Source organism: Ceratotherium simum, chromosome 26, assembly GCF_057802395.1.
Source record: "Ceratotherium simum simum isolate JZ-2026a chromosome 26, ASM5780239v1, whole genome shotgun sequence".
Lineage (NCBI taxonomy): Eukaryota > Metazoa > Chordata > Mammalia > Perissodactyla > Rhinocerotidae > Ceratotherium > Ceratotherium simum.
Window position 1 is genome coordinate 17700903 of NC_141925.1, and position 24705 is coordinate 17725607.

The 24705-nt window shown below is 38.0% G+C and overlaps 1 protein-coding gene across 1 annotated transcript in view; it reads right to left on the reverse strand.

Annotated features, from left to right (window-relative positions):
* Positions 1–783: 783 nt before the first annotated feature.
* Positions 784–24705, reverse strand: part of LOC106800150 (phospholipid-transporting ATPase ABCA3-like) — a 158517-nt gene continuing 134595 nt past the window's right edge. Inside the window, 12 exon segments of the mRNA XM_087417084.1 lie at positions 784–822; positions 824–878; positions 880–917; positions 919–974; positions 977–1022; positions 1973–2101; positions 2504–2577; positions 16347–16537; positions 16926–17096; positions 17760–17947; positions 21983–22177; positions 22405–22530. Coding sequence (XP_087273210.1) covers positions 784–822; positions 824–878; positions 880–917; positions 919–974; positions 977–1022; positions 1973–2101; positions 2504–2577; positions 16347–16537; positions 16926–17096; positions 17760–17947; positions 21983–22177; positions 22405–22530 — 1308 coding nt within the window.

Sequence of the window (24705 nt, forward strand, 5' to 3'; positions counted from 1 at the left end):
TTGGCCAGCCTAGGCAGCTTGTACCCTGAGGGGTATTTCCTGCTGGCTCAGCTGGTGTGGAACAGCCCTAGCCCAGGGCCAGTGAACTTCCCCACCATCAGGGGAGCCACAACTACACCTCCTCCAAGAAGGTCTGAATCCCAGCCTTGGGGAGGGGCCCTCTTCAGAGTTTGCTTCTTCCTTGGGTATTTTCCCTCAGCCACAGGGTATTCTTTAGAATTCTCTCTACCTCCTTATAGCTAACCTCCTGTTACAGTTAATAATTCTTTTAACTTTCTCTGTTCAAATTGCTTTGTGGTTTCCAGGCTCCTGATGGGGACATGACTGATATTCCTGCTTGCTTGCTGGGTGACCACGGGTAACCCCTCTGAGCCTCCCATGTGCAGTGAGGATAATAGCAGCACCACCTGTCTCAGAGAGGTGTAGTAGGATTAAATGATGCAATGCATGTAAAGTGCTTAGTAGAGGAACTGACATAATATTTTTTGTTTCTTGCTGGAAGATGAAGAGGTGGGTTGGGGGATAGGGAGGGGTGGTGAAAGAAACTACCAGATTAAAAAGCATCGTTAATGAAGCCAGCTGGGAGACTAGATGCAAGTAAGAGCTTAATTAAATGACTTCCCCGTCCATTTTTAAAGATGGCCAGCTTGGGAAACAGATTTTGCCATCACTGAAATCACTTGTCAGAGATCTATAGCAGGTATTGGAATGGAACCCACAGAAATTTATATTATAGCTTAAAACAATAGAACAGAGAACAGTGTCTGGCTATCACTTTATTACTCACAATATCCCATTAAGGATATAAAAACCTTGAACAAAGCATCCCAAAATAGAGCAGCTTCATGGTCTCTTTCCATCTTGCAGTTCAACAAGATCATCTGACTTGTCTGCTCATCTGCCCATGATCCTGGGGAAGTGATTAGATTTCTCCTGTTGCTTATGGGGGACTCCGTCTGCCCAAACAAGAATCAGAACTCTGTCTCCCTCTCTCTCTCCACCTCATTTTTCCTTCTTTCCTTCTTAATAAGAGGTAGGGCAAGAATAGGAAAGAAAACAATATTTTTTTCTTTTTTTTTGAGGAAGATCAGCCCTGAGCTAACATCTGTTGCCAATCCTCCTCTTTTTGCCAAGGAAGACTGGCCCTGGGCTAATATCCGTGCCATCTTCCTCTACTTTATATGGGACGCCGCCACAGCATGGCTTGAGAAGTGGTGCGTCGGTGCATGCCCAGGATCCGAACCTGCGAACCCTCGGGCCGCTGAAGCAGAGCGCGCTCAGTTGACCGCTACACCACTGGGCTGGCCCTGAAAACACACTATATTTAAAGAATGCTTTTGCTTTATGTTCTTGGACTCCAAATGTTCTTGGTGCAAAGATTCTCATACAAATGTAAAATCTTGGTTTGAGTTTTGGAAATAATAACCCAAATTACCCCTTAAACTTTGATATTGATTTTAATTAGATTCTTTCTGGTATAAAATTGGTATGTGTGTGTGTAAGTATGTATGTGTGTATATGTCTGTGTGTGTGTGTGTATCTATGGGAAAGATGATTTGTTTCAGGCTTAATGCTCTTATCCATAAGTCAGCTTAAAACATAACTCTCATGCTCTTCAAGCTGTCCCATCTGACAGCACCATCATTTCTGGATGTTTCTGTTCAAACATTTAGAATACTCAGGAATAGGTCCTTGTCCCCACCCTGATTAAATGCTGCTCTTTCATATTTCTAGGAAAGAAAGCACGCATTTCACCAAATGTCTTTAGATTTGCACATGCTGAATACACAGGCCACTCATGTAACTCTACAAAGAAGGGACATATGGTCTCCTGTGGAGAACTCTTTATTACATAAATATATTTACACCAATATACACACACACAGGAATGCACCTCTATGTATCCGGGTGTAGTAGAGAGTAGTCTAAAGGAGACATAAGGGTCACTGATTGGAATTGAATCTCACGGCACCTTTACTTTATAATCTTCTGTGTTCTGTAGGTTAGCAAATGTCAGGAAGACTTGTTCCAGCGTTATCTGACTGATGGAATAGTCGTCTAAATTGAATTGCTCTTTAACTTCCTCCAAAATACCAAACACCTTTAACAACAACAACAAAAAGTGCAGTTACCGCTGCAGTCTTCCTTCCAGCCCCCAACCCAGATTTGCCTCTCCTCCCCTTCCTCCAACTCCTGCCAAGTTAATGTTGGAGGACAAAAGGCACAGAAGGAGGAGATGAGAAAATAGATGGAATAGATAAATGAGAAACCACTGGGAGGCAGTTCTCTGTCCTCATTCTCTTGATGGATATGGACTAATAATGGGATTTAGGGAGCAGAAATCAAGCAATTATACTCTAGGGGTGTTTGAAAAGGAAGCTAAAGTCTCTGCTCCTCCTATAGTGCCAGAATCCCATTACACATGCCTGAATATCAAATACTTCCCCCATCATTAACGTTCTCTTAACATGTAACGTTAGAAGGGCATGATTTCTACAATCACCTTTCCCCAGCTATTGTCCTTGCTGGGAATGTAGTAGTTAAGGATCCCTTGATTCACCTGCTTTAATATACTACCTAAGAAAGGAAAGATAGGCTAGGTGAAAAATCTTACAGAGTTCATTTTAAATTGCCAAGATATTGCTACATCTACTTAATTATATACAAAAAGCAGGTGAATAGACGTGGTTAATACAAAGGGAACATGCTGAATAACCCACTCTTTTTGGTATACATAACATGGTTAATTCCTTTCAGCAGATTTATTCCTAATGAAGTAGTCTTATTATATGGATTTCATAGCAATTATCAAAGGCAGGTTTTCAGGCACATAAAAACTGTCAAGCTCACATGCCCAATGTAAAAAACCTGAGTGTTCTAAAATTCTAGTGTTACCACAAGACTTTATTCCTAAACAGAGTGCTTAGAATATGAACTGGCAGGATTTTCACTCTGGATGTGTGAGTATGTATGCATGTACAGTGTGTTTGCTGGGAAGGGACAAGGCCTCCTCGCTATCTCGTGATTACATGCCATGTGAAAGAGGAAATCATACATATAGATCACCAAAGTCAGGCTGTGTGTTCTTGTTTCTTTTACAGGTAAGAATCCACTGGAGGAATAAGAGGGAAGTGGGTGATATCCATTCCAAATTTAGAACAGATATGTTTACATTTACCAATGTATATTTGCAGATTATTACAAATTGGATTAACTGGGGTTTAAATGTTTTAAAGTAAAAAATAGATGTTTATAATGGTGTGTGGACTTTCTTAATATGGATTTTTTTTTTTTTTTTTTTTTTGTGAGGGAGATCAGCCCTGAGCTAACATCAGTGCTAATCCTCCTCTTTTTGCTGAGGAAGACTGGCTCTGAGCTAAGATCTATTGCCAATCCTCCTCCTTTTTTTCTTCCTCAAAGCCCCAGTAGATAGTTGTATGTCATAGTTGCACATCCTTCTAGTTGCTGTATGTGGGATGCGGCCTTAGCATGGCCGGAGAAGGGGTGCGTCAGTGCGCGCCCAGGATCTGAACCCGGGCTGCCGGTAGCAGAGCGCGCGCACTTAACCGCTAAGCTACCGGGCCGGCCCTTTAATATGGATTTAATGCATGTATTGTCCCCATGATCATGTAAAGCTCTTTTTTTGTGTTAAATAGTTCAAATGTAGAGTTTAATGAATTATTCAAACCAAACACTGATGAAAACACCCCATTTAGGACAAGTAATAGTAACCCAGACACTCTTATGTGCCACTTCCCAGCCTCTATCCCCCATAAAAAATAACCAATACTTCATTGTTATTGTGAACAATTCCTTTTTAAATATCTTTTCACCTGTGCATGTATTCTTTTTTCTTTTTTTACAGCTTTACTTTTACTCTCTTAACAGTATCTTTCTCAAGCATACGTTTTTAATTTTGAGGAAGCCCAGTTGATCAACTTTTTTTTCTTTTATTGATTGCGCTTTTATGTCATATCTAAGAAATCTTTGCCTAACCCAAGGTCACAAAGATTTTCTTCTACATTTTTTTCTAGATATTTTATAGTTTCAGGTTTTACATCTAGGCCTATGATCCATTTTGAGTTAATTTTTGTATAAGGTGTGAAATATGCATTGGGGTTTTTTGTTTTGTTTTGTTTTTGTGTGTGGACATCTAATTGTTTCAGCACTTGTTGAAAAGACTATCCTTTCTCCACTGAATTGCCTTTGCCCTTTTGTCAAAAATCAATTGAGCATATATGTGTGGGACTATTTCTGAGCCCTCTGTTCTGTTCCATTGATCTGTGTGTCTACCCTTTTGCTAATACCACACTGTCTAATCTCACATTAATTTAAATTGATGTCATAATAGTTTATAATATTTTGAACTTTTAGTTATACATTATTGTTTGTCAGTCACCATATAAATGCATCCCTTCAACCCTTGTGCCCACCCCCAACCCCCTTCCCCTTGGTAACCACCAAACTGTTCTCTCTGTCCATGTGTTAGTTTATCTTCCACATATGAGTGAAATCATGCAGTGTTTGTCTTTCTCTGTCTGGCTTATTTCGCTTAACATAATACCCTCCAGGTCCATCCATGTTGTTGCAAATGGGACGATTCTGTCTTTTTTTTTTTTATGGCTGAGTGTATTCCATTGTGTGTGTGTATATATATATTATATATATTATAATATATAATATATATATTTATATATTATATTATATATAATATATATATTATATATATACATATACACCACATATATATGTATATATTATATATATATTATATATAATTATATATTATATATATATATATATACACCACATCTTCTTTATCCAATCATCAGTCAAGGGACACTTGGGTTGCTTCCACTTCTTGGCTATAGTGAATAGCCGATGTTCAATGCTGTAACGAACAGAGGGGTGCATAAGCCTCTTTGGATTGCATATTTCAGGTTCTTTGGATAGATAGCTGGATCATAAGGTATTACTATTTTTAATTTTTTGAGGAATCTCCATACTGTTTTGTATAAAGGCTGCATCAGCTTGCATTCCCACCAGCAATGAATGAGGGTTCTCTTTTCTCCACAAGCTCTCCAACATTTGTTATTTTTTGTCTTGGTGATTATAGCAATTCTAATGGGTGTAAGTTATCTTAGTGTAGTTTGGTCATCTTTTCATGTGCCTATTAGCCATCTATATATCTTCCTTGGAAAAATGTGTCTGTTCATATCTTTGGCCCAATTTTCAATTGGGTTGGTTGTTTTTTTGTTGTTCAGTTGTCTGAGTTCTTTATCTATTATGGAGATTAACCCCTTGTCAGATATACGATTTGGAAATACTTTCTCCCAGCTGGTAGGTTGTCTTTTCATTTTGATCCTGGTTTCATTTGCCTTGCAGAAGCTCTTTATTCTGATGAAGTCCCACTTGTTTATTTTTTCTTTTGTTTCCCTTGTCCGTGTAGACATGGAATTTGAAAAGATCTCTCTATGACTAATGTCAAAGAGTGTACTGCGTATATTTTCTTCCAGCTGTTATATAGTTTCAGGTCTTATCTTCAAGTCCTTGATCCATTTTGAGTTAATTTTTGTGTATGGTGAAAGAAGATGATCTACTTTCATTCTTTTGCAAGCAGCTGTCCAGTTTTCCCAGGACCATTTGTGGAAGAGACTTTCCTTTCTCCATTGTATGTTCTTAGCTCCTTTGTCGAAGATTAGCTGTCCATAGATGTGTGGTTTCATTTCTGGGTTTTCAATTCTGTTCCATTGATCTGTGTGTCTGTTTTTGTACCAGCACCATGCTGTTTTAATTATAGCTTTATAGTATATTTTGAAGTCAGGGATTGTGATGCCTCTAGCTTTGTTCTTTTTTCTCAGGATTGCTTTAGCTATTCAGGGTCTTTTGTTGCCCCATATGAATTTTAGGATTCTTGTTCTATTTCTGTGAAGAATGTCATTGGGATTCTGATTGGGATTGCATTGAATCTGTAGATTGCTTTAGGTAGTATGGACATTTTAACTATGTTTATTCTTCCAATTCATGTGCATGGGATGTCTTTCCATTTATTTATATCATCATCAATTTCTTTCAGTAATGTCTTATAGTTTTCATTGTATAGGTCTTTCACCTCCTTGGTTAAATATATTCCTAGATATTTTATTCTTTTTGTTGTGATTGTAAATGGGATTGTCTTCTTGAGTTCTCTTTCTGTTAGTTTGCTATTAGAGTATAGAAATGCAACTGACTTTTGTAAGTTGATTTTGTACGCTGCAACTTTGCTGTAGTTGTTGATTATTTCTAATAGTTTTCGGATGGCTTCTTTAGGGTTTTCTATATATAAAATCATGTCATCTGGAAAAAGCGAAAGTTTCACTTCTTCATCGCCTATTTGGATTACTTTTATTCCTTTTTCTTGCCTAATTGCTCTGGCCAGAACCTCCAGTACTGTGTTGAATAAGAGTGGTGAGAGTGGGCACCCTTTTCTTGTCCCTGTTTTCAGAGGGATGGCTTTCAGTTTTTCCCAATTGAGTCTGATGTTGGCTGTGGGTTTGTCATATATTGCCTTTATTATGTTGAGGTACTTTCCTTCTATACCCATTTTGTTGAGAGTTTTTATCATAAATGGGTGTTGGCTCTTGTCAAATGCCTTCTATGCATCTATTGAGATGATCATGTGGCTTTTATTCCTCGTTTTGTTAATGTGGTGTATCACATTGTTTGATTTGTGGATGTTGAACCATCCCTGTGTCCCTGGTATAAATCCCACTTGATCATGGTGTGTGATCTTTTTAATGTATTGCTGTATTCAGTTTGTCAATGTTTTGTTGAGGATTTTTGCATCTATGTTCATCAGTGATATTGGCCTGTAATTTTCCTTCTTTGTGTTTTCCTTGTCTGGCTTTTGTATCAGGGTGATGTTGGCCTCTTAGAATGTGTTAGGAAGTGTTCCATCTTCCTCTATTTTTTGGGATAGTTTGAGAAGGATAGGCATTAAATCTTCTTTGAACGTTTGGTAAAATTCTCCAGAGAAGCCATCTGGTCCTGGTTTTGTATTTTTGGGGAGGTTTTTGATGACTATTTCAATCTCTTTACTTGTGATTGGTCTATTCAGATTCTCTATTTCTTCTTGCTTCAGTTTTGGGATGTTGTATGAGTCTAAGAATTTATGCATTTCTTCTAGATTGTCCAATTTGTTGGCATACAGTTATTCATAGTATTCTCTTATAATCCTTTGTATTTCTGTGGTATCCATTGTAATTTCTCCTCTTTCATTCTAATTTTATTTATTTGAGCCTTCTCTCTCGTTTTCTTAGTGAGTCTGGCTAAGGGCTTGTCAACTTTGTTTATCTTCTCAAAGAACCAGCTCTTAATTTGGTTGTTCCTTTCTATTGTTTTTTGGTTTCAATTTCATTTATTTCTGCTCTAATTTTTATTATTCCCCTGCTTCTGCTGAGTTTGGGCTTTGTTTGTTCTTGTTTTTCTAATTGTGCTAAGTGTAGTTTAAGGTTGCTTATTTAGGACTTTTCTTGTTTGTTAAGGTAGGCCTGTATTGCTCTGAGTTTCTCTCTCAGGACCACTTTTGCTGCATCCCACATGAGTTTGTATGGTGTATTTTCATTTTCATTTGTCTCCAGACATTTTTTGATTTCTCCTTTAATTTCATCAATGATCCATTGGTTGTTCAGTAGCCTGTTGTTTAGTCTCCAGATCTTTGTCACTTCCCCAGTTTTTTTCTTGTAGTTAATTTCAAGTTTCATAGCATTATGGTTGGAAAAGATGCTCGTTATGATTTCAATCTTCTTAAATTTATAGAGGCTTGCCTGGTTTCCCAACATATGATCTATCCTTGAGAATGTTCCATGTGCAGTTGAGAAGAATGTGTAATCTGCTGTGCTTGGAGTGCTCTCTATATATCTATTAAGTCCATCTCCTCTAGTTTTTTGTTTAAGTCCACTATTTCCTTATTGACTTTCTGTCTGGATGTTCCATCCATTGATGTAAGTGAGGTGTTAAGATCTCCTACTATTATTGTGTTGTTTTTAATATCTCCTTTAGGTTTGTTAATAGTTGCTTTATGTACTTTTGTGCTCCTGTGTTGGGTGCATATATATTTATAAGTGATATGTCTTCTTGGTGGAGTGTCCCTTTCATCATTATATATTGCCTCTCTTTGTCTCTCATTACCTGTTTTATCTTGAAGTCTACTTTGTCTGATATAAGTATGGCAACACCTGCTTTCTTTTGTTTTCCATTAGCTTGTAATATTGTCTTCCATCCCTTCACTCTGAGCCTGTAGTTTGTCTTTAGAGCTGAGATGTGTTTCCTGTGGACAGCATATTGTTGGATCTTGTTTTTTAATCCATATCACCACTATGCGTCTTTTGATTGGAGAATTCAATCCATTTACATTTAGAGTCATTATTGATATATGATGGCTTAATGTTACTATTTTATCACTCATTTTCCAGTTCTTTTACATTTGCTTTGTTTCTCGTCCTGTGTGTTTCAGACTACCAATTCAGTTTGGTAGTTCTGTATGATGGTTTTCTTAGTTTTCTCTTTATTTATCATATGTGTCTCTGTTCTGTTTGTTTAGTGGTTACCATGAGGTTTATATAAAAAGTCTCATAGATGAGATAGTCCATTTTCTGATGGCCTCTTACTTCCTTAGCCTAAGTCAATTCCATCCCTTTCTCTTTCCCTTGTAAGTTATTATTGTCACGACATATTCCATCTTGTGTTGTGAGTTTGTTTAAAGTGATGAGGTTATATTTATTTTTGGTGTTTTCCTTTCCTTAATCTTTGATGTTATAGTTAAGTGTTTGCTAAACTATTATGATAGAGAGCTGCAATTTTTCTGATTTTGTCTACCTATTTTTCTCCTTGCTCAAAGCTTTGTATCCCCTTTCTCTTTTTTTTTTTCAGGCATGCGGGCCTTCTTGAGCATTTCTTGTAGTGGGGGTCTTGTGGCAATGAACTCCCTTAGCTTTTGTTTATCTGGGATAGTTATTATTTTGCCATCATATCTGAAGGATATTTTTGCTAGATAGAGTATTCTTGGCTGAAAGTTTTTCTCTTTCAGAATTTTGAATATATCATTTCACTCTCTCCTAGTCTGTAAAGTTTCTGCTGAGAAATCTGCTGAGAGCCTGATTGGAATTCCTTTGTACTTTATTCTTTTTTGTCTTACTGCCCTTCATATTTTTTCTTTGTCATTGACTTTTGCCAGCTTTACTACTATATGCCTTGGAGAGGGTCTTTTTATGTTGATATATTTAGGAGATTTATTGACTTCATTCACTTGTATTTCCAGCTCCTTCTGAAGGGTTGGGAAGTTCTCAGCTATTATTTCTTTGAACAAGCTCTCTGTTCCTTTTTCCTCTCTTCTCCCTCTGGAATACCTATATTTCTTATATTGCATTTCCTAATTGAGTCTGATACCTCTCAGAGAATATCTTCATTTCTTTTTATTCTTAGTTCTCTTTCCTCCTCCATCTGAAGCATTTCTTCATCCCTATCCTCAATAATGCTAATTCTTTCCTCCATATTGTCAGCTCTGTTCTTTAAAGATTCCAGATTTTTCTTTATCTCTTCCATCGTGTTTTTCATCTACAACATTTCTGATTGGTTTTTCTTTATAGTTTCAATATCTTTTGTGAAGAAGTTCCTGATTTCATTGAATTGTCTATCTGTCTTTTCTTGTAATTTGTTGAGCTTTTTTATCATAGCTATTTTGAGTTCTCTGTCATTTAGGTTATAAATTTCTGTGCCTTCAGGATTGATTTCTAGGTGCTTGTCATTTTCCTTCTGGTCTGGAGATTTAATATATTTTTGCATACTGCTTGAGGGTGTGGGCTAATTTTTCCTCATGCTGAAAATATCTGGTCACAATTTCCACCTGTGGCCACTAGGTGGGGATTATGAGCTGTGTATACTGAGCCCGACGCAATCCACGGGTGCTCTGACTGACTGGTTGTGCTAGAGTGCCGGGCGATGGGAGGGGCTCATTCTTTCACCTGCCTGATCCTGGGGGCTCCTCACTCTTCCCTTGCTATCTGCTCTCCTGGGGTGCCAGCTTGATGAAGGCACCCCTGCAACAGTTCAGTCCCCTCCGTATGGGAATTTCCCACAGGCCTTGAGAGAACTTGGAGAGCAACAGTTTTCCCATGGAGGGCTGTCCTTCCCCCCTCTCTTTGAGAGTGGCATGGTCCCAGTCCCAGGGTCACTTTCATTGGAGAAGGAGAGGAGTTCTCTTACCTCCTTCCACTTCCTCTGGAGATTCTAGCACCTCCACCTTCAGATGTCTGGCTGCATGGGTCTCTCAGACGTCTTTTGTGTTGTGTGAATGTCCTCTGTTGGTGTATGAATGTCATTTTTGTTGTATCTTAGAGGGGAGAATCTAAAGGGGGAAAGCCCACTCTGCCATGATGCTGATGTCACTATGTGCACATACTCTTAAAAATTTAGGTAGAGTTTTCCTGCTTTTGAACTTTATGTAAATAGAATCATCTAGTGTATATTCTTTTCTTTCTGCTTCTTTCACTCAATATTTGTAAGATTCATCCATGTGGTTGCATATAGCTATAATTCATTCATTTTTCTTTCTAAATAGTAATCTGGTGTATGAATATTCCACAATTTATTTTCCAATCAGCTACTGATGGACATATGGGTTGTTTGACTATTGTGAATATTGCTGATTTAAATATTATTCTACTGTCCCTATGTGTTTGTTTATTGTTGTTATTATCTACTACTTAATGAAGGAAATCATACGGTATTTGACCTTCTCCCTCTGACTTATTTCACTTTGCATTATACCCTCAATGTCCATCCATTTTGTCACAAATGGCTGGATTTCATCGTTTCTTATGGCAGAGTAGTATTCCATTGTGTATATATACCACATCTTCTTTATCCATTCGTCCCTTGATGGGCACTTAGGTTGCTTCCAAGTCTTGGCTATTGTGAATAACGCTGCAATGAACACAGGGGTGCATGTACCTTTGCAAATTGGTGTTTTCAAGTTCTTTGGATAAATACCCAACAGTGGAATAGCTGGATCATATGGTAGTTCTATCCTTGATTTTTTGAGGAATCTCCATACTGTTTTCCATAGTGGCTGCACCAGTTTGCACTCCCACCAGCAGTGTATGAGAGATTGGATTGGTGGTTACCAGAGGGGAAGGGGGGAGGGAGGAGGGTGAAAGGGATAATTCGGTACATGTGTGTGGTGATGGGTTGTAATTAGTATTTTGGTGGTGAACATGATGTAGTCCATGCAGAAATAGAAGTACAATGGTGTACACCTGAAATTTTTACAAGGTTATAAACCAATGTTACTGCAATAAACAAAAAAGTAAAAAAAAAAAAGAAATGAAGCTTATGTGCTTACGGGCAGGTAAAAAAAAAATTAAAAAAATAAATAAATAAATATTATTCTACTTATCTTCCTGCCACAGGTGGATGCAAGTATCTAAGGTATACCTGTAGGTAATTGTTGGGCCATTGCTCTTTTTAAAATTGGTTATAGGGGCCGGCCCGGTGGCGCAAGTGGTTAAGTGTGCGCGCTCTGCTTCAGAGGCCCGGGGTTCACAGGTTTGGATCCTGGGCGCACACCAACGCACCACTCATCAAGCCATGCTGTGGCGGCATCCCATATAAAGTGGAGGAAGATGGGCACGGATGTTAACCCAGGGCCAGTCTTCCTCAAGAAAAGAAAAAGGGGAGGATTGGCATCGGTTGTTAGCTCAGGGCCAGTCTTCCTCAAGAAAAAAAAGGGAGGATTGGCATTGGATGTTAGCTCAGGGCTAGTCCTCCTTACAAAAATAAATAAATAAATAAATAAAATTGGTTATACCACCTTCAATTTTACCTGTGAGATACAGTGAATTGGAGAGAGTGTCATGCCTGCTGTCACTACAAGAAAGCTGGACAAATTGCAAATTAATGGCTTTTCTTGAACCCATCAGTTTTCTGATGGAGCAAACTCAGGGCTAATAACTAACCCAATATCTGGGGATAGACAGGCATCTGCAGAGAGAATCAGGACCAGAGCAATTTGCTTATACAAGGCAGATACTACCAGATGACATATAAGCTGGTGAGACTATTTAGTTTAAAATTTTTAACAAATTGCTAAAGGTCAAGTGTGGGCTAGCAAGAGAGTGTAAAGCCCAATCTTTTATTTTTAGTCTCTCTGATTTAGTTTTTTAAGTAATGTTTCTTATACACATCAGAGAGCTGGATTTTGCTTGATAGCCAATCTGAAAAATTTTCTTCATTTATTGGGGGAGTTAAGCCTATTTACATTTATTGAAAGTAACAGTATGTTCAATTATAGTCCTCCTATATTGTTTTTAAAATTATATATGAATATATACAGATATATGCATAAGTATAAACACAAATATAAATATATAAAACATGTATGTGTGTGTGTATCTCCACTATATGGGTGATTCTGTCTATTCTCTTATTATATTTGTGAGACAGGAAAGTATATATTTTTGTTCTAATGGTTAACTTCATACTAATAGCTATATAATAATACCCATAAATAGTCCCTTCTTTTTTTTTATTTGTGAGGAAGATCAGCCCTGAGCTAACATCCATGCCAATCCTCCTCTTTTTGCTGAGGAAGACCGGCCCTGGGCTAACATCCATGCCAGTCTTCCTCAACTTTATATGGGATGCCTCCACAGCATGGCCTGACAAGCACTGCATCAGTGTGTGCCCGGGATCCAAACCCCAGGCCGCCAGCAGCAGAGTATGCTCACTTAACTGCTATGCCATAGGGCCGGCCCCCAGTCCCTTCTCTTTAAGATACTGTCTTTTGTATCACTGTTAAGAATGACATTGGATATGCTAGTAACTTTAGCTCCCTTCGCCAGCAACTAGTCCACAGTAATATCCTTTTATTCCCACTTAATACCTAAATGGCATTCAGTAAGCATACTGCTTGCCATATATTCTCTGCCTTGTACCCCACTATTTTTGATAAATGTATTTTATAGACATTTCTAAAATGTATTTCAATTTTATAATAATCTATCACCTGAATCCTCTTTATTTAGGCCTCGTCTAGAGTTAAAACATTCAATGCTCACCAACAGTTCCTATGCAGAAGCTTTTCCAATCATTTCTTAGTAGATGTGAACTTTTTGTTTGTGTAGTCTTCAGGGAGAGCCAATGGGAACAATATCCCCTGAATTCTTATATGTTCATAACTCTTTGTGAATTTTATTCCTGAAGGTCATTTTGGCTGTATGTAAAACCTTTGGCTTGTATTTTTCTTAGCATAAAATGTTTTGTAACAAAGTCTGAGGTCAATCTAACTTTCTTTCCCTTATAAATTTTCTTTCTTTCTCTTGTATTTTTATCTGGATAGCCAAAGGTTCCCTCCCCCTCTATTATTAAAATACAATGGTTATATTGGAATATTCCTTGGTGTTGATGATATTGGGTCAGTTTTTCAGGTTGTCCTTTCACTAAGGAGGTTTGTCTTAGGAAATTTTCTTGAATGGTAGTTCTTAGTACTTGTTATATTCTATGGCTTTGCTTTTCTTCCTTGTGAAGTATTTTTATAGTTGTATTGGATTGTCCTTGCCTTGCCTCTCTCATGTTTTCTCTCTCCAATGTTTATCTATACTTCTGTTTGATGGTTTTCTGTTTTTCTCCTTTCTAATCTCCATTTCTTTTGTACTTTCTATGTTGTCTATTCGCTCTTGATAGTTAAGTATTTCTGAAATGTTTACTTAAAAAATACTCTCCAATACTGTCAGCTGTCTGCATATCCCTCTGTTGTTTAGTCTAATTTCTTAGCCCTTTCAATTGTGATTTAGGATTTTCTGACATAGCATCCCTTCTTAATTTAGGATTTTCTGATGTAGCACACCTTCTTAATTTTTTTAAGCTCATATTGAAATATTAGGTAATAGTTTTCATCTGCTTTGTGGCCTTATATCTTTGCTGTTCTTTCAATGTCTGTTGGGTTTTTCTCTTACCCTCTTTTACTTATAACATTTTTCTGTAGGGTTCAATTATAATCTTTTCAGTTGTTCATCTTTAAATGAGATTATTTTTCTTTCACTTTTAGAAGGAGTTTCCTGTGTAGGAGGTGGCGTAAGACAAAATATCTTTCTTAGCTTTAAGGTTCTCTGCTGTAGAGTTCCTTCCTCAGAGTCTTCTGGGATGTATTAAATAAGGGCTGGCCCAGTGGCACAGTGATTAAGTTCATGTGCTCCACTTTGGCAGCTCTGGGTTCGCGGGTTTGGATCACAGCGCAGACCTACACACCACTAATCAAGCAATGCTGTGGTGGCATCCCATATACAAAAAAATAGAGGAAGATTGGCACAGATGTTAGCTCAGTGACAATCTTCCTCAAGCAAAAAGAGGAAGATTGGAAAAAGATGTTAGCTCAGGGCCAATCTTCCTCACCAAAATAATAATAATAATACAGCCTCTCATATAGACATTCTTCTGGTACTTTCTGATATCAGCTTTCTGTGGTTCTCTCCCAACTCCAAGCCTAAATTAGGGATGCTTTCCTCCAGAGAAGATCTGTGCTTGCTCCTGCTTGGAATCTGTGCTTGCTCCTGCTTGGAATCTGTGCTTGCTCCTGCTTGGAATCAGAGGATGCTACCAACCACCCACTTTGAGGGGCCTCCTTTACATGGCAGTCTCAGCATGAGCTACCCTGGAGAAGGTCCAGAGCTTCATCACTGATCCTAGGGCTGACAATGGCATTTGCTTCCAGGATTTGCATTTTCTTATTGCTCACTATTTCAGCTCACTGTTTTCTTTCATTCATTTTTTTCCCTCTTTTCTTTTTTGGTTGTTAAAGAATTTTCTTACTTTTGTTTCTGAATCAATTATTGCATTAAAGACGTATTTGTTTTAATTTTTACCAATTTCTAGTTTTATTTTACCAAGAGTGATTTTCAGAGTACATAATTTTCCATATTGCAGAAATAGAATCATATTATTTGTACATTTTGAAAAAAGAATATGTGGTCACTTAAATTTACCTGAGATTATGTAGAATCATTTACCTTAAATATTCTGATTACTGTGGTAAGTCGTCTCTCAAGTATACATTCCAGAAGCTTTTTGCTTGTAATATTTATTTCTTCTTCTTAAAAATCAATATTTAGGTATAGGTTCTATGTCAGTTCATTTTCGATTCTGTCATATTTCAATAGCTATTTGCTCAAGAATAATGTGAGGAAGGACTGGGCAACAACCACCTTACAGTTGAGAATGTTCCTACATCCCACATTCCCATTATAGCTCTTGTGTCCACATCTGTGAGAATAGGTCTCTGGTCAGTGTTCAGTGTCCTTCCTTCAAGGAAAGCAAGTTGCTAGGACAGCTCACAGTAAACGAGGTTTTCTGGTCATAGCTTCTCTTTGTGGTAATTTAGGCACCACATGAAATAGAAATCTGATACAATAAGTACTCAAAAATATTTGCCGAGTGAATGCATAAGTGAATACTGAACTTCTTAATGGAAATATCCACCTGCATGCATCATAGGCACATCATAATCACTAGGACCAACACTGAAGTAATTATTTCCCCACACATCTGTTCTCCACATCTGCTATACCATCCATTTCCTTTTACTGTCTTATCTCCATTCTTTCTGTGTAATCAATCTTATTATTTTCCATTGCCTGGAAGATAAATTTCCAACTCCTCAGCCTGACACACAACTTCTGTGATATTTTGCTCAGCCTAGCACAGTGGAAACTAAGACGAAAAACCAGAATTACTAAAAGCCTTGTCATGTCCCTCTTTATGTTTAGGAAAGAGAAGTAAAGGACAGAAAGAAATAATTACTGTCTCTGCTATTGTACTATACAGGCAGAGAGATGCTTATTGACCTTAGTATGTAGAAGCATGCTACTGTTGAGAGAAAAGCTTAGTGGTTCTTGTTTGCATTTCAATACCATATCCTGGCTGAGACAGCAAAAGACCAGAGTTACATGCTTAGCTGGCGGGAAAAAAGCCTTAAAATTTTACATGGATAATACGTAAAAATAATTGAGAATTGTGCTCAAAAATATGACTTTAGAGATATAATTTATATGAATGGCACAAATCTAAAACTGCCTTACTAAAGTGATACAAGACCTAATAAGAACTTTTTCTTTGAGTGTGTGAAAACTTCTTAGCATAACCAGGCACAAGAAGAAGTCACAGAAACAAGGATTCTAAAAGTAATTCAGTATGGAAGGTCAATAAATATCAATAACTCACAGGAAACAGTTATTGAAGACATAAAACATATGGATGGTGAGAACAAAAAACATGATTCAACAGAACTCTAACAAAGTTAGCTCAATGTAATTTACCTGGGAATGTCGTTGTGATGAAAAATTTTAAATCATCTAATTTATCCTCACATGTCTCAAACTTGACCTTGATCTTCAGGATATAAACATTGCCAAACTTGTTCTTGAGGTGCTGAGGGCTGCCCAAGCACATGAACTTCCCCTGTACCATGATGGCCAGCTTGGTACAGAAGGCATCACATTCCTCCATTCTAGCAAAAGAAGATATCAGAAGATGTAAAGCTAAAAAGTTCTCTTTTGGAGGACATTCTGTAGTTCAAACAGAGCCAAGATTTTGTGACTCTATGTTCAATGTGAAGTGGAATTTGCCAATCATAATGCTCATAGTTGGGGAGTGGAAATTTTTCAAATGATAAATAGGAGAGTACCAAATCTTCAAACATAACATCTCCTGAACTTCCTGTCCTCTTCCCATTCTTGGTTTTTTAACTCAACGAGGATTCTTGGCTGTTCCATTCATTAAGATTATACTTACATACTCAAGCAAGTTCACTGTCCAACATTCCTAGCTCCAAGTAATTCTCTTACAGCCACTACAATGCTTGCCAGCTCTCAACCAAGCTTCCCAATGAGCCACACCTGTGGGAGGTTATAATGACGGCTTTGCCACTTTCACGTGCCCGTGTCACAGCATCCCAGAGCAGGCGTCGGGCTACTGGGTCCATGCCAGTTGATGGCTCATCCAGCAAAATGACTGAGGGCTTTCCCATTAAGGCAATAGCAGTACTCAGCCTACGTTTGCTTCCTCCACTTCACAGTCATAGAAGGAGAGAGAATATAGGGGAAGGAGAGGATATACAAATTAGTTATTTACAGGAAAGAGTTAGCACAAACATCTCAAATGCTGAGAGTCTCAGCAAACACTTAACATGGACATCCACAATTCTGGTTAGATGTGACTTCAATAAGGTAGCAGGTCTCAGTGCAGGTGTATGTATCAATTAATTTTCACTTGAAATGTTGAGGAGTGACTTTTATGTAACTGATTTTAGTGGCATTCTTAGCACCATTTATATACTTGTTCTTAGGGTGTCATGAGTTCCCAGGTACATAAGTCCCACCATAATTCAAAAGGCCTACATTCTTCCTTTCTTGGGAGACAGAGAACCATATGGACACTAGGAAGAAAAAGAAGACCCATTTTGAGGTGCAAAGGCTACAGTTCAAATAGAACTAGGATTTTGAGTTTTATCTCTGCAAAGGAAAGACACGGAACTACATCGATCTGTCTTATCACTGGTCTTATTACTGCAACTTCGCAACTCATGAGATAGTTTCACAATTGGATAATTGTGTGACAGAGAGACTTAGCTGGAGCTGTGGGCATTTATTTCAAACATCAGAAACGTAGAGAGGCACCTCAACATTAGCGGCAGCAACAACAACAAAAAAAAGATCAGCATGATGACTCACCTGTAGGTTCTGATAAGCTTGTCAGCATGGGGCTCCAGTTGCAGTGAATTCAACCATTTGTTCACATACAGCTGAATCTGGAGCTCAGAGACTCCCCATAATCTGGCATACATGATCATTATTTCCCGACCAGTCATGTATTCCAGCAAGGCATCAGATTGAGGACAATAGCCAATTCTTGACTTCACCTGATTACAAGAATTGCCTTAATAAGGACCCAAGTCATCTATCCCACTAAACATCCCTGGATGAGATAGAAGGCCTGCAGTCCTTAAGGCCATGCCTCTAAGAGTCCTACCAAAATTTTTTTTCTAAAGGCTACAAAACTATAGCCATTGACTAAATTGTAATGTATTGGAATAACAGGTTCCCCAATTCGGTTTTAATGATATTGGGGATGAAGAAGATGGAAATAAAATCCCAGAACTCAGTGAATTTGGAGGAGTATTAGAATACAAGATGCTCCCCCCATTAATGAAGAATTCCAAGGGACACGGCCACCATGTAAGTTTTTGCATTGCAAAACTTGCATAGTCATGTGTAGACTTTGTTTCATAATAAGGCTGAACCAGAAGCAAAGCCTTTCCACACTCCCACAAATAGGAGAATGCAATGAGTGTTGCTTTACCAATTAACCAACCCTTTTGTGGATTTGCATTCAGATGCACATAGACTAGGTATTCAAAGAAAAAATATGAAGTTTAGCTTATTAAAATTGATTAATTAAATTTAAAAATAATTAATTAAAACTATTTTAAACAATTAATTAAAATTCATACCTTTTCCTCTGAGATTTTATTAATTTATAATAATCCCAGACTATTTATGCCCTTAGACTTTTGGTAGAAATCAACTCAAACCCTTTCTTTATTCTAGGTATAAAATTATTATCCCATATAATTTTTGAAAGCAAATGAGCTACCTGCAAAGATAAGCCAGTGAACCAGGAAAAAAAATACCATGTTCATGGACTAAGAGACTTAACATTGTTAAGATGCCAAAACTACCAAAAAGTTATCTACAGATTTAATGCGATCTCTATCAAAATCCTAATGACATTTTTGCAGAAACAGAAGAACCCATCCTGAAATCCATATGGAAGCTCAAGAGCCCCTGATTAGCCAATACAATCCCAAAAAAGAACAAAGTTGGAGGACTCACACTTCCTGATTTCAAAACTTATGAAAAAGTTACAGTAATCAAAACAGTGTGCTACTGGCATAAAGGCAGACATATAGACCAGTGGAATGGAATAAATAGCCTAGAAATAAACCTTTGTAAAAGTGGTCAAATGATTTTCAACAAGAGTGCCAAGGCCTTTCAGTAGGTAAAAGACAGGCTTTTTAACAAATGGTGCTGGGACAACTAAATATTCACAAGCAAATAATGAATTTTGACCCTTACCTTGCACCATATACAATAATTAACTCAAAATAGGTCAAAGATCTTAATGTAAGACCTAAAACTATAAAACTTTTAGAAGAAAACATTGGATTTGGCAATGATTTTGGGGGTATGATACCAAAAGCACAGGCAACAAAAGAAAAATTATATAAGTTGTACTTCATCAAAATGAAAAAGTTTTGTGCATCAAAGGATATTGGGAAGGCAATCCACAGAATGGGAGAAAATATTTGCAAATCATATATATGATAAGGGATAATTATCCAGAGTACTAGAGAACTCCTCCAACTCAACAACAAACACAAAAACAAAACAATCCAGTTTAAAAGAGTGCTAAGGACTTGACTAGGCAGTTATCCAAAGAAGACATACAAATGGCCAATAAGCACATGAAAAGGTGCTCAACATTACTAATCATTAGAGAAACGTAAATCAAACCATAATGACATACCACTTAACACCTATTAGGATGGCTATTATCAATAAAGCAGAAAATAACAAGTGTGGTGATGATGTGAAGAAATTGGAACTCTTGTGAACTGCTGTTGGGAATGTAAGATGGTGCAGCCACTATGGAATACAGTATAGCATTTCCTCAAAATATTAAACATAGAATTACCATATGATCTTGCAATTTCACTTTTAGGTATATACCCAAAATAACTGAAAGCAGGCAACAGATATTTGTACACCAACGTTCATAGCAGCGTTATTCACAATAGCCAAAGGTGGAAACAACTCCAACAACAGATAAATGGATAAACAAAATGTGATATACACATACTATGGAATATTATTCAGCCTTATAAAATTCCATTATGCTACATGAAAAAAGTTAGACATGAAAGGACAAATATGTGATTCTACTGACATGAGGAATCTAGAATAGTTACCTCACGAGTAGTAGAATAGTAGATGAGTTACCTCATCAATGAAGTTCTAGTTACTAAATCCAATCTCTATGAATAGTTCAAATTCATAGAGACAGAAAGTAGAATAGTGGTTACCAGGGGTTATGGGGGGATGCAAAGTTATTGTTTAATGGTTACAGATTTCCAGTTTGGGATAATGAAAAAGGTCTGGAGATGGATAGTGGTGAAGACTGCACAATAACGTAAATGTACCGAATGCCAATGAACTGCACATTCAGAAATGCTTAAAATGGTAAATTTTATGTTATGTATTTTTTTGTGTTTGTGTGAGGAAGATTGCCCCTGAGCTAACATCTTCCAATCCTCCTCTTTTTGCCAAGGAAGACTGGCCCTGGGCTAACATCCATGCCCATCTTCCTCCACTTTATATGGGACGCCGCCACAGCATGGCTTGCCAAGCAGTGCGTCGCTGCGTGCCCGGGATCTGAACTGGCGAACCCTGGGTCGCCACAGCGGAGCGCGCGCACTTAACCACTTGCACCACTGGGCTGGCCCCATGTTATGTATTTTTTACCACAATAAAAAGGAAAATGTTAAAGTATATTTTTAAAGTATGAGGAAATGAAAATACCACTGTCACATGAGATGTGAGAGATGTTTCAGAACAGCAAACGGGAGAGATTCCCTGAAGTTTGAAAAAGCTTCCTCAGACGTACTGAATCAGTCATTGCAAAAGGCTCATATTTGCCTGCATACCTGGTCCCTTTCGAAATTTGACACTTTTTATGGACTATCACTTTGGTTCCCAATTTAGCTTTTTCTCTTTAGCACCATCTTCACTTAACCTTTTTTTCCATTCCTCATAATTAGGGGACTGTTTACACAACTCTATGTCCCCAAAGGGATTTGATAAGTGGTATAGATAAAGATATTTAGAGGAGACCCCACTCACCCCTTCCTCCCCAAGAACCACCTGGCAGGACCCACTTACCTCCTTTCATCATGTGTCACTTCTTCCTCTATTTCTTCAACTTCTTTCCTTCTAGTATAAATATGATCAATATGTTCAAGGTATAAAATATCTCCTGTCTCCTCACAACTCTGAGTGAATTCTAATAGTTCCCTTTGCTTCACAGCTAACTTTCTTCAAAGTATAATCCAAATTCTTAGCTTCACTTCTATTACTAGACTACTGTTTATTCTACAGCATGCAGGCTCCCACAACCCCATCTTCCTGATTTCATGATGGCAGTGTCCCATGAACTAAAGAGGAAATAACTGCACCATTCAGGCTCCCATTACCCCCACCCGACTGATGCTAGTGCAATAGTTCTTGATAACTTCATCAATGAAGTTCTAGTTACTAAATCCAATGGACACAATTCAGGCTTTACTTGCCTGAGATTTCCTGACATTTGACACCTTTGACCATTTCCTTCTTCTTGAATTTTTCTCCCCACTTAGCTTCTTCCCAAGGGTATGCCCTCTCTCTCAGGTGGCATGTGCAGCCAATGATTGGCTCAGGCAGGGACACAAAGGGCAGCTATCTTGCTTCGATTTGGGACCACTCTGAAGGGCCATCCTGTTCCAGAGCTCTAAGATGGATCAAGGCCTCAGTTACAAGTAAATTGCAGGTGATCTTCTCCTTCTGCCCAGTCCGTCCTTCTTTAGAACACCTTGTCTGGCATATGTTAGATGCATTAGTGAGAGAACTTGCCTTTTACTCTAACAGTTTCAAAGAACACAAAAGATATTTTTGTCTTAGATTCTGCTCTTGTTGCCTCACTATCTCTCCTTAAAAATTTATTTCTCTCTCCAGAATCCACTAAGTCCAAAGTATCAATATCAATGGCTATCATGATTCCCATCTATTATCTCCAGCCATCTGCCTGTTACCTGCACCCCAAGTCATGATGCTTCTCATATCAGACTGTAAGAGCATCTTACCTCTTGGACATTCTCAGTGATGCTAAAGCCATCAATGAACACATTCCCAGAGGTAACACTCTCCTCTCCAGTCAAAATTTGGAAGGTAGTAGTTTTTCCAGCTCCATTGAATCCAAGCAATCCAAAGCACTCCCCCTTTTGGATTGTAACGGAGATATTTTTCACAGCCAGAATGACTGGATAGTTAAAATATATCTAAAAAAGTCCAGAAAATGCAATATAGAAAAGAACATTTGTAGGTCAGATACAACAAATACCTCAGACCCCTATGGACCACTACTTCAGACAGTTTCACAAGAACTCTTCTATTTTACTGGGAGAATACAGATATACCCCGAAGAACCAGAGTGAGTCTTGGACACTAATGACATGCTCTTAGGTAGTAATGCTGTCAGCAGATGTTGGCCAGTGAATGTTGTTACCTTTGTGAGTTCCTTAATAAGCACTGTGGAATTCAGCCGCTCCCGAGACTGCCCCAGGATTCTCTTTCTTTCATTTTGTACATCTTCATCTTCAGATTCTCCAGACAATTCCTTGGACACTTTTTCCTATATTTTCAAGACAAGAATCAAAGAGGTGGATGCTCTTTAGGAATCTGGTCTAGATTGGGTGGTTTCATGAAAGCTAAACTGGGGAATAATCTAAAGATGTCAAAACAGAAGGTTTTAGTCATTCTAAGAAGTCTCTGAATATCACCTCAGTATTTCATGTACATCTTGACTAAGTTTTAAATAATGAGTAGTTTATCAGGAGAATGAAGGTGGGATGAGAGGAGACAGAAAAGTTATTCCACATAGAATAAAGAGTGTGAATTAACATGCTAAGATGTTACATGCTACTTTAAATCTTTAAAAGACAGAATTTAAAGCATTCAGAGAAATGGTTTCTATCACTTGGATCCTTAAGAAAGAAGTCATCTCAAGAGGGTAAGAAAACTCTAGAAAGTACAGTCATAAATTTCTAATAATAAATAACTTTTGCCAAGATTAAACAAGAATGAGAGCTAAGAAAATCAGCAAAGCTTAACTAGACTTTTCCTAAGAAACTCATTGGATCCTATAGTCTATACTTTCAAGATCAATGTTACAAGATAATACTGCTCTTTAGCAATCTTGACTAGACCAAGTAGCTTCAGGAAACTGATCTCAAGATGTTAGATCACTTCAGAACACATTAATTTTTGACTTCCACAGATTAAGAAATTAGAATTACATGGCTTGTTGTTTTTTTCCAGAATTGGACATCTCATGAAAAATCACGGCCACAACTAAGATCAATCAAGTGTGACTTATTACAATCACAGTACATTCCACACTGAAAGGCTAAAGAAGGATTAACTCTTCTTTTATGAGGTAGAAAGAAAAAATCAGTAAGATTTCACATAGAAACATTTTAAGACTAACAGAATGGCAATATGAGGAGATCTGTGGACCTGTGCCCTAGTGAAACTGGTGAAAATTATTTAAATAATAACTATTTAAAACATTTGGAAATGATCCTAAGGGCATACAGAAAATGAAGAAACATTTATTCAAGAAAATCTACTAAACTTGGCAAGAATAGTGAAATCCTGTGGCATTTGAAGCATGACCCACTCCCTCTCTCTCTCCCCTCAGCTCGGAACAGAACTTCACTCCAGGAAGGTGCAGCCAAGAACACAGGGCTCTCTCTTCCCTCACCTTACAATCATGGACTAAGGTATCTTCCTGGGAGAGGAAGAAAGTCAGCATTTCTTATCCCACCCCCCAGTTACCTATTGCAGAGGCTATGTTCTCGGTGAGTGTAACTGAGCACATGAGATTCCGTTCTTCCACCCAGCCCCCACACATGGAGTGGAGGCTCTACCTTGGGTGTGGTATGGTGTACTGGGCCCTAGCTCATTCTTAGGGCAGAGGCTTATGCTGGGAGGGGCAAGCCAGGAATACCAGAGACTACTAACCCCACTGAGCATCCAGCTCCTGAAGCAGGGATATCACTCAAGAGAGAAGCACACCAGTGTCCATGCCCCCACTTTGAAGCCATAGCTCAGAGGTTATACCCAGGAGTAGAGTTAGGCTGTAAAATACAGACTGATATATTCTCCTCCATAGAATTGTCTTTATTTGAAACAGTATGGGGAAATTCAAGACTAGGGATGCTCTCAAAACAATGGATTAATTGCTTTTGTATAAAGCAATTAAGAAGTGACTGGTAGCTTCATTAGAGATATAAATTAACCACAAGATAGCTAATTTACTAGACAGAACCAGGGAAAGAGACAGCTGTGAAGATCCCTCTTGGGTTGAGAATGAATCCTGAACACTGACCTCAAAATACTTCTGCAAAGGAGCCCAAATTTAATTGGATAAGTCTATGGAGAAATTTATGCATTAGGACATTGCTGAAAACAATACAGAAACCAGCCAGCAATTAGAGGAGGTTAAAAGCTAGGTGTGATCATGGAAAGTGACAAAGAGAATCCTGCAAAGACCACTATCACTCCAGGTCTGCATCCTCTGAGGAACATCATCAGAGAGACCTTACACAGGAAAATAGACTTCACTAAAACAGCCCAGTCAGTCACTAAACAAACTAGCAAACAACAAAAAGTCCCTGAGGGAGGGCAACACCCACGGAACCAATACATACTTAAAATGTTCAGAGTTCAGCAAAAAATTATGACATGAAAAGAAACAGGAAATTATATCTCATACACAGTAAAAAAAAAAGGAGGAAGGGACCGG